General features: G+C 44.6%; 1 protein-coding gene across 1 annotated transcript; it reads left to right on the top strand.

Moving 5' to 3' along the window:
* Positions 1–1,593: 1,593 nt before the first annotated feature.
* Positions 1,594–5,872, top strand: LOC141133695 (E3 ubiquitin-protein ligase TRIM21-like). The gene has a single exon (XM_073623191.1). The coding sequence runs from the start codon at positions 1,714–1,716 to the stop codon at positions 3,385–3,387; it is 1,674 nt and encodes a 557-aa protein (XP_073479292.1). The 5' UTR covers positions 1,594–1,713; the 3' UTR covers positions 3,388–5,872.
* Positions 5,873–15,749: the final 9,877 nt, after the last annotated feature.

Raw genomic sequence — 15,749 nt, forward strand, 5'->3', positions numbered from 1 at the left:
ATAACATAAGGGAAAAATAAACCTGAGAAAACAACAAACAAAAGGTCACTAGATGGCAGCATGTGAACTAAATATAAACGTCCATAGAAAATGGTGAGGAAAACAGTCTATATAAATTCTATGTCCCATTGGAGCAGCACATAGGGATTTAAAATCCCCACCGTAGTGACGTCAACGCCGTGTCCCGTCTGCGCCTGCGCAGTGGCGACCCACCGTAGAGCAACTGTGCGACCGCCAGGCACCCGGCGTATATGTAAATGCATGCTTTGCTATTTAGGCAATCACACTGATGGATTTTGAATAAGAATTTCATAAGGAGGAATGCTCTCTTTAGGTACCAAACTAATCGCATACCTAGTGCGCCCCTGATGTTTTCATAGGATTATGCTTCCTGATGGTACCCTGACAGTTTGACTATAAATTACAAGTTTAAAGGTAATCTGCTCAAACTGCTGGAGGCTCATTTCAGCTTAAAACAATGTTTATATGTAACTTTTGTAGTGGTACCCCCGTAGGGGCTGCTGGTAGTTGTGGTCCGTCTCTCACCCTGCACAGGCAGGCATACAAATTCCCAGATCTAACAGTCAAGAAAGACATATTGGTAGGTTAATTGGATCCTCTCTAAATTGTCCCTAGTATGTGTATGTATGAATGTGAGTTAGGGACCTTAGAGTGTAAGCTCCTTGAGGGTAGGGACTGATGTGAATGTACAATGTATATGTAAAGCGCTGTGTAAATTGATGGCGCTATATAAGTACCTGAAATAAAATAAATAAATCCCCACCATGAAACATGGTGGTGGCAGCATGATGTGGTGGGGATGCTTTTCTTCAGCAGGGACAGGGAAGCTGGTCAGAGTTGATGGGAAGATGGATGGAGCCAAATACAGGGCAATCTTAGAAGAAAACCGGTTAGAGTCTGCAAAAGACTTGAGACTTGAGGTTCACCTTCCAGCAGGACAACGACCCTAAACATACAACCAGAGCTACAATGGAATGGTTTAGATCAAAGCATATTCATGTGTTAGAATGGCCCAGTCAAAGTCCAGACCTAAATCCAATTGAGAATCTGTGGCAAGACTTGAAAATTGATGTTCACAGACGCTCTCCATCCAATCTGACAGAGCTTGAAGTATTTTACAAAGAAGAATGGGCAAAAATGTCCCTCTCTAGATGTGCAAAGCTGGTAGAGACATCCTCAAAAAGAATTTCAGCTGTAATTCCAGAGACGGTTCTACAAAGTATTGACTCAGAGGGGCTGAATGCAAATCCCCCCCCACACTTTTCACATATTTATTTGTAAAAAAAAAATTGAAAACCATTTATCATTTTCCTTTCACTTCACAATTATGTGCCACTTTGTGTTGGTCTATCACATAAAATCCCAATAAAATACATTTAGGTTTTTGGTTGTAACATGACAAAATGTGGAAAATGTCAAGGGGTATGAATACTATTTCAAGGCACTGTATGGCCAGCATTTGTGTCATGTTTTTTCTCTACACCCGTCTTTCCCCCTTTATCTCTTCTAATGTTAGGAGGTATGATTATCTTTACTACTGTGAGAAAATCCTCCCTCCTCTGTACTCTGATCTCTGTGTCAAATTTCACTGATCCAGCCCAGCTTTCCTGTGTAGGAGAACATGACCCCTCCCAACTGCATTCTTCTCCGGTGTCAGAGAACTTCATTTCATATCCTCATCTGCTGTCAGCGATGGCGTCTGCTGATCTGAGAGCCGAGCTGGAATGTTCCCTTTGTCTAAACATTTATACAGATCCTGTAACACTAAAATGTGGACACAACTATTGCCGTTCTTGTATAGACCGGGTGCTGGATACACAGGGGGGGTCTGGAGGATATTCCTGTCCTGAATGCAGAGAGAAGTTTCAGGATCGGCCTCCACTGCAGAGGAACATAACACTGTGTAACATAGTGGAGAATTTCCTGTCTCCCCAGCCAGATCAGGAGTCCGGGGTCTTCTGTACTTACTGTGTGGACTCTCCTGTACCTGCTGTTAGATCCTGTCTGCTCTGTGAGGTTTCTCTATGTGATAAACACCTGAGAGTCCACAAAAAGTCCCCAGAACACATCTTAACTGACCCCACCTTGTCCATGGAGAACTGGAAATGCTCCGTCCATAAGAAGATCCTGGAATATTACTGCACTGAGGATGATACCTGTATCTGTGTGTCCTGCAGTTTGGCCGGAGAACATCGAGGACACCAAGTGGAGATGCTGGATGAGGCTTCTGAGAAGAAGAAAGAGACACTGAGGAAAGTTCTGCAGAAACTTTTGTCAAAGAGAGAGGAGACGGAGGAAAGAGTCCAGAGTCTGCAGAATCACAGGAGGAAAGTAGAAGAAAAAGCAGCTGGTGACACCGAGAGAGTCACTGCTCTGTTTAGAAATCTCAGGAGACGTCTGGAAGACCTGGAGAAGGAATTCCTGAGGGACATCTCTGGGTGGGCAGAGCGAATCTTCCTCCCGGTGTTGGATAAGATTCGGGATCTGGAAATAAAGAAGGAGGAGCTGTCTAGGAAGATGCATCACATTGAGGAGCTGTGTAACATGACGGATCCACTGACTGTCTTACAGGAATCAGACACAGGTGACTTGTGTGATACTGAGGATGGAGATAATGAGGACAGAGAGAGGCATGAGGAACTCCTCCATGATGGAGGGGGTCTGGATGTGGCTGGGATGTCACACACATTACACACATTATCTGATATAATAACAGAGATAAATGTATACTTCCCTATACAGAAAGCTGCAGACATATTACTGGATGTAAACACAGCACATAATTTTCTACATATATCAGATGACAGGAAAACTGCATCCTGGTCAGATAGAAATCAGAAGTGCCCCAAAACTCCAGAGAGATTTCAGGATTATCCTCAGGTGTTGAGCAGTCAGAGTTTCTCCTCAGGGAGACATTACTGGGAAGTGGATGTCGAAGGATCAAATGAATGGAGAGCTGGGTTGTGTTACCCCAGTATAGTGAGGAGAGAACGGCAGTCTTTGATTGGATTTAATAACAAGTCCTGGGGTTTGGCCAGGTCTGGTAATCAGTATGGGGTGAGACATGACAATAAAGAGATCCCCTTATCTGCCAGTATCTCTAGTAACAAAGTCAGGATATATCTGGATTATGAGGCCGGACGGATCTCCTTCTATGATCTGTGTGACCCGATCCAACACCTCCACACCATCACCACCACCTTCACTGAGCCCCTCCATGCTATGTTATGTGTATGGGAAGATTGTATAAAGATACATGAGGGGAATCAGGAGATATCTGCCCAGAGACTAGTGGCATCTCAGGGAGGAGAGATGGGATTGGTGCAATATACAACCAATAGAATAAAGCAGTGGGTGGGGCTTTAGTCTGTATGCTGCTGACTTTTTACTATAAATAAATATAAGTGAGGTTCCTCCCCCTTTCACTGATCACTGTAATTGGGTAGAATATCTGTTCAGTTACTGCAGTAACATGTTCCTATTGGTCAGTGAGGAAAGATGAGGCCTATATAATGATCTACTTATTATGTACTGCCCACCTCACCACCTGTCCCCTGGACCCTCACAATTACTGTGGCCAAATCCTGCTCTATCCTAAACTCTTAGCCACTTGAACACCTTTTCAACAACCGCATGAGCTCCTACCTCACTGACAACAACCTTCTGGATCCCCTACAGTCAGGCCTCCACCCACAACATTCCACTGAAACAGCCCTACCAAAACTTCCCAACGACCTACTACCTGCTAAAACCAACAACCAATACTCCATACTCATACTCTTGGACCTTTCTGCTGCCTTCAACAGAGCTGACCACCCATTCCTCCTCAACAAACTCCAGTCCCTTGGCCTCTGTGATTCTGCTCTTTCCTGGTTCTCCTCCTACCTATCTCAGCGCACTTTCAGTGTCACATACAACACCATCTCCTCCGCTCCTCTTTCTGTTGGAGTAGTCCTTGGGCTTCTCCTATTCTCTCTCTATACCTCTTCCCTGGGCCAGTTGATAACCTCCTATGGCTTCCAATACCACCTCTATGCTGACGATACCCAGATCTATCTCTCCATTCCTCAACTCACCCCTCAATCTCCTCATGTATCACAAACTTACTGAGCAACATATCAGTATGGATGTCACACCACTTCCTCAATCTCTCTAAAACTGAGCTTGTAATATATCCTCCTCCCCAATTCCCAGCCTGTGACTTTACCATTGAGAACAACAGCACAGCCATTGATCCCTCCACACACGCCAAGGTGCTGGGTGTAATCCTAGACTCTGACCTCTCCTACAGACCCCACTTCCAATTACTGGCTACCTTTTGCCACTGTAACCTTCACAACATTTCCAGAATTCACCCCTTCCTGACTAATGACACCACAAAACAACTTATTCACTCCTTGGTTATTTCCCGCCTTGGCTACTGCAACTCCCTCCTCACTGGCCGACCTTTACACAGGTTATCTCTCCTTCAGTCTATTATGAATGCTGCTGCTAGACTCATTCACCTCACTAACCAATCCATGACTGCTGCCCCTCTCTGCCAATCCCTTCACTGGCTTCCCCTACCCCACCGTATACAATTCAAAATACTAACCACAACATACAAGGCCATCCACAACATCTCCCCCAGCTACATCACCAACCTCATCTGCAGATATCACCCAAATCGCCCTCTCTGCTCTTCCCAAGACCCCCTGCTCACTAGTTCCCTTGTCACCTCCTCCTATTCTCACCTCCAGGATTTCTCCAGAGACTCTCTCATCCTCTGGAACTCCCTGCCCCAGTATGTCTGGTCAGCCCCTAACCTGTCCACATTTAGGCGACCCTTGAAAACCCACTTATTCAGGGAAGCCTACCCCACCTCCACCTATGAACTGTACCCGAATCTCCTCCATCAATTCATCCCCTGCAGCTATTGCTTTTTGTACCACCTCCCCCTTGCTTTAGACTGTAAGCTCCACAAGCAGGGCCCTCCTATTACTTTGGTATGGAACTGTATTGTAATTGTACTGTCCCCACTTTACAGTACATTGTAAAGCGTTGGCACTATATAAATCCTGTATAATAATAATATCTATCTATCTATCTATCTATCTATCTATCTATCTATCTATCTATCTATCTATCTATCTATCTATCTATCTATCTATCTATCTATCTATCTACGACAATCTGACATATTATTTTCTATGTAATTGTTGAACAGAAATTTATCACAGCATGCAACATCAGAAATCTCCCTCTCCCGGCCCCTCCCCATGCCATTTGCTCCCCCCCCACATGCAGTCACTCTGTGCGGGGTCCAGTGCAGTCACTGTGATTGGGTAGGATGTGGTCACCTCTCCTCTCTTGCCTCCTCCTATTCCATACAATCTATACTAAAAGAGGTGAAAATTTATGTAAAAATCTCAGGAAGGAAATATATGAAGAAATTACCCCGGGATTTACTAGTGAAAGAAAAAATGGGATTTATCACTAATATAATGATATTACTATAATAATGTATGATTACTAGAACTAGAATGTGTCCCCAATATAATGTGTCCCCAAAGAATGGATCACCAATAGAATTCTATAGGATCACTTTTATAATGGTATCCTAATTTAATATGTCCTCATAGAATGGATCACCAATAGAATTCTATGGGATCTCTTTTATAATGGATCCCAATATAATGTGTCCCCATAGAATGGATCACCAATAGAATTATATGGAACCTTTTTATAATGTATCCTAATATAAGGTATCATTGTGATGTTGTATCTTGTAATCACTAGATGTGTCCTGGTGGTGGGAGGAGGAATTAGGAAATGAGATGTTAATGTGAATAAAGTTTTTTTCTCTATTGTACATTCGAAGTGTTGGTGATATATCTAAAACATATGTCTGCTGATGAATATTGTGTGATTTTTTTTTGCTGATGGCCAGAGGCGGGTCTAGGCTTTATGAGGCCTTTGACAAAACTTAGACATTGAGCCCCAGTCACGCCCGGGGGGCACACATATCTACAGTACGGAGACGAGTCGGTCCACACCAGTCCTTACAACTCTGGACGGACAATGATCACACGCCAACTCTAACCTCAACCAGTAGTATCCTCCTAGGGCGCAGCACATAAACCCACATTGAGCCAACGGAGAGCCGTCGTTATCCGCTCCCAGATCTTCGGGAACCAGCCCAATAACATCAATTCACACACACACGTAGTCCGATGAATCCCGGTGAAGAGTGGACAGATCCCCCTCCACTCTACCATCCAATCCAACAACTAACCACAGACAGCGCACCACTCTATCCCTCTCTTCTCAGCACAAATTATTGTTACCCCCTCCCTTTCATTGTGTTAGATGGGATCAAGGGACACCTATTAGCAAAAGTATGTAGGCATAGGACACACCCCCTGCCATGCCCCCTTAAAAGAGAATTATACAAAAAAAAAGTAGGTAAACCCAGAAGTGATTTTTTTTTACCACTACTATTCCTTTATATTGGCTTTGAAAATTTACAAATGCAGTAATTAAGAAATTGGATGAAAGGTTTAACGCTGGGAAACACTTTTTGAAAGATACAATTTTTTTTATATACAACTGTATAGATCAGACCAAAGTGAGGGACAAATGAGGAAAGAGGGACAGAGGGCCTTTGTTCCAAATCAGGGACAGTCCCTCAAAATCAGGGACAGTAGGGAGCGATGATATAAACTCCCCTCTTCCCCCCCCCAATTTACAGGTAGGAAACCAGGTAGAGGTGCAGGTTGTGCTCTCTCCCTCCTGTCAGTGGAGAGATCCTCCATACAGCAGATGTGATTTTTTTTTGCTGATGGCCAGAGGCGGGTCTAGGCTTTATGAGGCCTTTGACAAAACTTAGACATTGAGCCCCAGTCACGCCCGGGGGGCACACATATCTACAGTACGGAGACGAGTCGGTCCACACCAGTCCTTACAACTCTGGACGGACAATGATCACACGCCAACTCTAACCTCAACCAGTAGTATCCTCCTAGGGCGCAGCACATAAACCCACATTGAGCCAACGGAGAGCCGTCGTTATCCGCTCCCAGATCTTCGGGAACCAGCCCAATAACATCAATTCACACACACACGTAGTCCGATGAATCCCGGTGAAGAGTGGACAGATCCCCCTCCACTCTACCATCCAATCCAACAACTAACCACAGACAGCGCACCACTCTATCCCTATAAATTCAGCACCCCCCCTCCTAGCACAAATCCCCCCAATCCCCTCTCCTACCACAAATCCCCCCAATGCCCTCTCTTACCACAAATCCCCCCAATCCCCTCTCTTACCACAAAGCCCCCCAATCCTCTCTTACCACAAATCCCCCCAATCCCCTCTCTCACCACAAATTCCCCCCAATCCCCTCTCCTTCCACAAATCCCCCCAATCCCCTCTCTTACCACAAATCCCCCCAATCTCCTCTCCTTCCACAAATCCCCCCAATCCCCTCTCTTACCACAAATCCCCCCAACCCCTCTCTTACCACAAATCCCCCCAACCCCTCTCTTACCACAAATCCCCCCGATCCCCTCTCCTACCACAAATACCCCAATCCCCTCTCCTACAACAAATCCCCTCTCTTACCACAAATCCCCACTCTTACCACAAATCCCCCCCAATCCCCACTCTTACCACAAATCCCCCAAGCCCCTCTCCTACCACAAATCCCCCCAATCCCCTCTCCTACCACAAATTCCCCCAATCCCCTCTCCTACCACAAATCCCCCCCAATCCCATCTCCTTCCACAAATCCCCCCAATCCCCTCTCCTACCACAAATCCCCCCCAATCCCATCTCCTTCCACAAATCCCCTCAATCCCCTCTCCTAGCACAAATCCCCCAATCCCATCTCCTACCACATATCCCCCCAATCCCCCCTCCTAGCACAAATCCCCCAATCCCCCCTCCTAGCACAAATCCCCCCAATCCCCTCTCCTATCACATATCCCCCAATCCCCTCTCCTAGAACAATCCCCCAACCCCCCCCCCTTTTAACACAAATGCCCCCCCAAACTACTCTCCTAGCACATATCCCCCATTCTTTCTCCTAGCATAATTTTTCCCCATCATCCCCATTACCCTTCACAGCACAAATAGCCCCCATCCTCTCTCCTGCACAACCCTCTCTTCTCAGCACAAATTATTGTTACCCCCTCCCTTTCATTGTGTTAGATGGGATCAAGGGACACCTATTAGCAAAAGTATGTAGGCATAGGACACACCCCCTGCCATGCCCCCTTAAAAGAGAATTATACAAAAAAAAAGTAGGTAAACCCAGAAGTGATTTTTTTTTACCACTACTATTCCTTTATATTGGCTTTGAAAATTTACAAATGCAGTAATTAAGAAATTGGATGAAAGGTTTAACGCTGGGAAACACTTTTTGAAAGATACAATTTTTTTTATATACAACTGTATAGATCAGACCAAAGTGAGGGACAAATGAGGAAAGAGGGACAGAGGGCCTTTGTTCCAAATCAGGGACAGTCCCTCAAAATCAGGGACAGTAGGGAGCGATGATATAAACTCCCCTCTTCCCCCCCCCAATTTACAGGTAGGAAACCAGGTAGAGGTGCAGGTTGTGCTCTCTCCCTCCTGTCAGTGGAGAGATCCTCCATACAGCAGATGACACAGGATGGCTCTTGGATTGGGCTGAACACAGTTTTATTACCCCACCCCCTATCTCTTCCAACGACTGCTCAACTCCCAGCCGCAGGGAATGAATCAAACACTGAACATGCCGATGTAAGAGCGATCCTGTGTCATCTGCTTTATGGAGGATAGCTGTATTGGTGTGGTGGTAATCCGAAACACTATCGCTGACTGCACTGGCTCTGCTATCACTGTAACAGTCAAATTACTGAAGTGTGGAGTTGTAGTTAAGAGGGCTGGGCTGGAAGGGAGCATTTGTCTTTTGGACACGCCCCCTTCTATGACACTGCAGTGAGAGGCGTGCCTCCACTGCAACATTTTTATTGGACAGCTTGTTCCAATGGTGCTTTACCATTGATCCAAGGCTCCAAGCTGTCCATTGGGCTCAGTGCCTCTGACAAGAAGTGAGGAGAGGTGCTGTGAGCTCATCCTCTCAGTCTGCTGCAAACAGAGTGTGACAGCTTGTATTTTAACTGCCCGCTCTGTATGTATGGCCAGGGTCAGTACAGGCAGCGACATGATCATTAAACAGGCAAAGGATCAGCCTAGCAGCAAGCAGAAATGTGGTCAATAACCAGGCCAGGGTCAATTAACCACTTAAGGACGGAGCCTATTTCTGACACTTGTTGTTTGCAAGTTAAACTCAGTTTCTTTTGCTAGAAAATTACTTAGAACCCCCAAACATTATACATTTTTTTATAGCAGACACCCTAGAGAATAAAATAGCGGTCGTTGCAATACTTTATGTCACACCGTATTTACGCAGCGGTCTTACAAACGCAATTTTTTGGAAAAAATACACTTTTTTTGAATTAAAAAATAAGAAAACAGTAAAGTTAGCCCAATTTTTTTCTATAATGTGAAAGATAATGTTACGCCGAGTAAATTGATACCTAACATGTCACGGTTCAAAATTGTGCCCGCTCGTGGAATGGCAACAAACTTTGGCACTTAAAAATCTCCATAGGCGACGTTTAAAAATTTCTACAGGTTACCAGTTTTGAGTTACAGAGGAGATCTAGGGCTAGAACTATTGTTCTCACTCTAACGATCGCGGCGATACCTCACATGTGTGGTTTAAACACCGTTTTCATATGCGGGCGCGATTTGTGTATGCGTTCGCTTCTGCGCGCAAGCTCGTGGGACGGGGCACTTTAATTTTTTTTTTCTTATTTATTTTCCTTCTTTTTTTTTTTCTTTACACTGTCCCTTTAAAAAAAAATTGGATCACTTTTATTCCTATTACAAGGAATGTAAATATCCCTTGTAATAGAAAAAAAGCATGACAGGACCTCTTTAATGTGAGATCTGGGGTCAAAAAGATCTCATATTTAGACAAAGCAATAAAAAAAAAAAAAAAAAATTCTATTAAAACAAAAAGTCCCTTTAAGGCCGGAGGGCGGAAGTGACCGGTTCTCCAAGGGCATAGACCTGAGTGAGGGCCATCTTGCCCTCACTCGACTTCCTGCCCATCCATTCTGGGGAATGGATCGTTTCTGCCGCTGCCGACAGGTCCGGTAAGCAGCGGAGACCATTGGGATGCAGTAGGAGAGGGGGGGGGGCACCTCTCCCACCACCTATAAAAGTGATCTTGTGGCGAATCCACCGCTGAGACCACTTTTAGGTGAAAGAGGATCATCGGCCGTGGATAAAAATATGGGCATTATGGCAGCTATCTGCTGCCATAACAATGGTATTTAATGTCAAAATAGCGACATATATCCACGGTGGGCAGTCCGGAAGTGGATAACCACTTCACGCAAATCGCTGTACTCGTACGTCTGTACTTTGATGCAAAATACAGCTAGCTGAGCTGCCATAACCCTGGTATTTTTGGGAACAGTGTGTGTTTCTCTGAGATAAAAGTGGTCTTGGCGGCGGATGTGCCATGAGATCACTTTTATTGACGGCGGGAGAGGTGCCACTCCCCTCCCGCCACTCTCCGGTCCCCTCTCCAGTGGATGCCTGGCTGCCCACTGAGGGGAAGATGGCCCCCGCTCGGCTCCATTACAAGGGAGGGTGGAAGTGACATCATACATCACTTCCACCCATAGAATTTTTTTTATTATTTTTTGATTTTTTTTTTTATTGCATTTTAGTGTAAATATGAGATGCGAGGTCTTTTTGACCCCATATCTCATATTTAAGAGGACCTGTCATGCTTTTTTTCTATTACAAGGGATGTTTACATTTCTTGTAATAGGAATAAAAGTGACCCAATTTTTTTTAAAAAACAGTGTCAAATTAAAAATGTAAAGTAAAATAAATAAGAAATTTTATTTTTTAAAGCGCCCCGTCCCGACGAGCTCACGCGCAGAAGTGAACGCATACGTGAGTAGCGCCCGCATATAAAAACAGTGTTCAAACCACACATGTGAGGTATCGTCGCGATCGGTAGAGTGAGAGCAATAATTCTAGCCCTAGACCTCCTCTGTGACTCAAAACTGGTAACCTGTAGAAATTTTTAAACATCGCCTATGGAGGTTTTTAAGGGTAAAAGTTTGTCGCCATTCCACAAGCGGGCGCAATTTTGAAGCGTGACATGTTGGGTATCAATTCACTCGGCATAATATTATCTTTCACAATATATTAAAAAATGGGCTAACTTTGTTATTGTCTTATTTTTTAATTCAAAAAAGTGTATTTTTTTCCAAAAAAGTGCGCTTGTAAGACCGCTGCGCAAATACGGTGACAGAAAGTATTGCAACAACCGCCATTTTTATCTCTAGGGTGTTAGAAAAAAAATCGATATAATTTTTGGGGGTTCTAAGTAATTTTCTAGCAAAAAAAAATGATCTTAACTTATTAACAAGTGTAAAAAAGAGGCTCGGTCCTTAACCACTTCAGCCCCGGAGGATTTGGCTGCCCAATGACTGGCACTGCGTCGCTTTAACTGACAATTACTGCTCCCTATGACAGGGAGCAGTAGATCCCTGTCATGTTACTAGGCAGAACAGGGAAATGCCTTGTGTACACTGGTATCTCCCCGTTCTACAGCTCCGTGACACGATCGCGGGACACCAGCGGACATCGAGTCCGTGGGTCCCGCGGGCACGGTCACGGAGCTCGTGGCAGAGGTGCGCCCGCGCCCCGCATGGCACGAAATTCAAAGCGACGTATATATATACGTTGCTTTGCGCAGCCGTGCCATTCTGCCGACGTATTAGTGCGTGATATGGTCGGCAAGCGGTTAAAGTGGTTGTAAACCCTGAAAAAAAAAAAACCTGCAAGACAAAGGCATAATGAGCTAGTATGCATAGCATACTAGCTCATTATGTATTATTTACCTCAGATCGAAGCCCCCGCAGCGGTCCTCTTAGCCACCCCTGGCGGCCGACATCTCTCCCGGGACTGACTTCCGGGTATCGCGGTTCCGACACTGTGATTGGCCATGGCATGCGCGTGGAAGCCGCTGGCGACGGCACGTCCAACTGAAGCAACGGCACGATGTGCCATTGCTTCAGTGCGCATGTGCCAATGACATCGGCTCATGCAGACACAGGGGTATATCTCCTAAACCGGTACCTGGGTAGCTACAGGTAAACCTTATTATAGGCTTACCTGTAGCATAAAGTGTTTGTAAGGGTTTATGTAACAAAACGTCCTACATTCCGCTTGAGTGCTTTTGTCATATATCGCTTCCTCCCAGTCTGAATATAGATATCAGATATTCCAAATGCTCACAAGCACAAAACAAGACGATACTTGTTTAGTTGCTGAACGTGGACTCCTTTATTATAACCAAAATACAAGTCTTATATACAGTTAAAGAGGAGGAGGTTCCTACCTCCTGCTCATATTACTATAACAATACAACTGTAACCAGAAACAGAATTAACATGAGCTAATTAACTAATCCCTTAAAGCAGCTGATGTGACTCCGTGCCCTCCTGAGCATTGTTATGATTAATCAGAATTTCACTACAGGTTAGACTTGTTGTCACCGAGCTTCACACAGTAGATTATACATTATCATAAGTATAACACAGGACACATTCATACAATAGCAGGAGCTCAATGGCTCCTTCACCGCTCCGAAGATGCTGCTAGCAGGACTTTTTTTTCCGTCCTGCTAGCGCACCGCTCCAGTGTGAAAGCCCTCGGGGCTTTCACACTGGAGATACAGCAGCGGCTGTTTTGGGTCGGTTTGCAGGCGCTATTTTTAGCGCAATAGCGCCTGCAAACCGCCCCAGTGTGAAATGGGTCTTAGAGAGTACAAGGGCTGTGGCATTTTTGTGCCATCTATACACAGAGTAGGCTCAGGTTTTATTTAACAAAGGCACTTTAAGCCCTTGCCGCTGTTTAGCACAATTTAGCCACATCCACGATTTGATGCCTTGTTACGCCTGCTTGCTCCCCCTTCTTTGAGTGCCCAAGGGTGCCCCTGGTCTTTCTTAATCCTAGCAATGCCCCAGGCTCTGTGGTCCTTCCCTCCAAGCTCTATGTCACTGACCCCAGCAGTGACATTGAGGTTAGTGGGAAGAACCAGTGAGTGCTGCCGAGGACCAAAGGATGAACCCTGCCAGATATGGTGATTTCTGAAGTAGAATTCGGGAGCCAGCAGAAAGTGCCAGCAGTACCTAAGGTCCCTAAAAAAAAATACAGTGCCCAGCCCCAAGCAGTGGGCTGTCTTCTGGGAGGCGTTATGATAAATGTCATAGTCTTGATGGGGTGGTTGAATCTTGAGATGTGGATGTTCCAAGGTGGGCTGGATTTGCATGCAGACTGCCTCCTGTGTGAGGTAGTGCTGCAGTAATTGATGGAAGTCCAATCAAATGAAAGAGCAGGCCTCCAACAGCAAGGTGAAGATGTTTGGGGCTGGACAACACTGGAACTCATCCAGCTCAGAACTAAGGTAGATGGTGGTGGGTTTGAAGCAGCTTCTAGAGCACTCGCTCGCTGTGCAGTGACATTAACCACCTTACTACCAAAAATCGGAGTGGTGGACATTTATCTCCAGAGAGCTATTTAAAAATGTCAGTCCTGAAACAACCCTTGGGTAGCAAGTGAGCCCATTAATGTCTGAACTGAGCCACCCTTGGACAGCTCCATTCAGAGATGCTATGCACGGTACTGATCTAAATGACTCTGTACGAAGTGAATGCTGTGATGACCGATCACAGTGATCACATGATGTAAACAACGTAGTGTTTACATCTGTGAGCCCTTCCCTTCCCCCATTGTAAGAGGAAGGGGAGGGTTCACAGTTGTAAGCACTATGCTCAGGAATCAGAATTAAAAACATCTGATCATTAACCCCTTCGTCTCTATTGTATGTGCCCCGTACATTAACCCTTTAATTTCTTTCCCCATTTATGTATGCATGACCTGTCCTTTTAAAAATCTAGTGTACCTTTACCAAGCTCCACGTTTTACCTCCCTCAATACCAGAATTTTTTTTTTTTTTAAATGACCACCTTTGGGTGTCTATTTTTCCAAAAGGGGTCCTTTAGGGGGTTTTAGTACTGTTCTGGAATTTTTATTTCCTGTGTTTTATAACACAAAGTAATAAAAGAGTTTTTTTTTTTTTTCTTTCTACAGTAAAAATAAACACCACATTCCGTAGCATTATTAACCGCTCGCCTACGGGGCAGTTTTGACATGTTTCACATACATGTGAACAAATCTTTTTTTTTTTTTCAAAAATTACTTAGAACCCTCAAACATTATATATTTCCCCAAGCAGAGGCGCTGGAAAATAAAATGGTGGCTGTTGCAATTTGTTGTTTTGCACGATATATGCATAACCGTTTAACACAGGGATCTCCAAACTACGGCCCTCCAGCTGTTTCGGAACTACACATCCCATGAGGCATTGTAAAGCTCTGACATTCACAGACATGACTGAGGCATGATGGGAATTGTAGTTCCCGAACAACTGGAGGGCCGTAGTTTGAGGACCCCTGGTTTAACAAATGCTAATGTTCAGGAAAAAATTAATTTAAATTAATTTTAGTGCATACAAATACAAGATATTACCCATTTTGTGGTAAAATATAAAAGATGATGTTGAGTAAATAGATACCGAACATGCCAATATTTAAAATTGGGCATGCCTGTGGAATGGCGACAAACGAGGGTACCTAAAATTGTCCATAGGTGTCACTTTAAAAGCCTTCACCCATCGAAAAGAACACCTTCTACCTACTGGTTATACTGTAAATGTAACGGTACCTCCGTAGGGGCTTCTGGTAATTGTCGTCCGTCTGTCAACCTGGCCAGCCAGGTACACAATTTTCAGTCACTCCTCAGACAGAAAACAGTGCTTAGACTTGTTTTTTTGTTATTTTATTAGGGGAATTCCACTTGGATGGGGATAGGGTAGTTATGAGATGCCCAATTGATTGTAGGACAGATATATATGTGCTTTGTGAAATTATATTCAGCTCCTTCTGGAAATAACTATGACGTTCCTTCAACAAAGGCTTGGTGAGTGCATCGGCAGTCATTTCCTATTGAATGTCAATAACACCTTGCTTTTGATTGCCCCTCAGTAGGTGATACTTGATGTTGATGTGTTTGGTCCTACGATTGACCCTTTCTGATTGTGTAAGCTTTATACAGCCCTGGTTGTCTTGTCTTGACATGTCTATCCCAACGTCCACAAAAAGTTGACAAATCCATTTCACGTCTTGACATGCATGTGCTGCTGCAATGTACTCTGCTTCAGTTGAAGATAGGGCGACAGTTTATTTTCGACTAGACCAACTTATGGTTCCTTCCCCGTACTAGAAGATGAATCCACTTGTGGATTTGCGGTCTGTGCAGTCCCTGGTTCAATCAGCATCCACATATCAGACCAGCTTAGGATTTGTTGTTGCTGGTAACTGTAACTTCATTTGAATCGTTCCTTTGAGGTATGGTATCACTCTTTTTACTGCGTTCCAGTCACGCTGACAGGGAGATGAGACTTTCCTGCATAGTATGCCCACTGCTGCGGCTATGTCTGGTCTTGTCACAGTGACAACATATAGCAGTATACCGATTGCTCTGCGATACACGTCATTGTTGGGTAGCAAGTTTTCTGCTTCATTGCTGTTTAGATTGGTTCCATAAT

The sequence above is a fragment of the Aquarana catesbeiana genome, linkage group LG03 (genome assembly GCF_042186555.1).
Source record: "Aquarana catesbeiana isolate 2022-GZ linkage group LG03, ASM4218655v1, whole genome shotgun sequence".
NCBI classification, from domain to species: Eukaryota; Metazoa; Chordata; class Amphibia; order Anura; family Ranidae; genus Aquarana; species Aquarana catesbeiana.

Bases quoted from the DNA above. Each gene is read 5' to 3' on its own strand.
- LOC141133695 (XM_073623191.1), top strand. From the start codon at position 1,714: ATGGCGTCTGCTGATCTGAGAGCCGAGCTGGAATGTTCCCTTTGTCTA.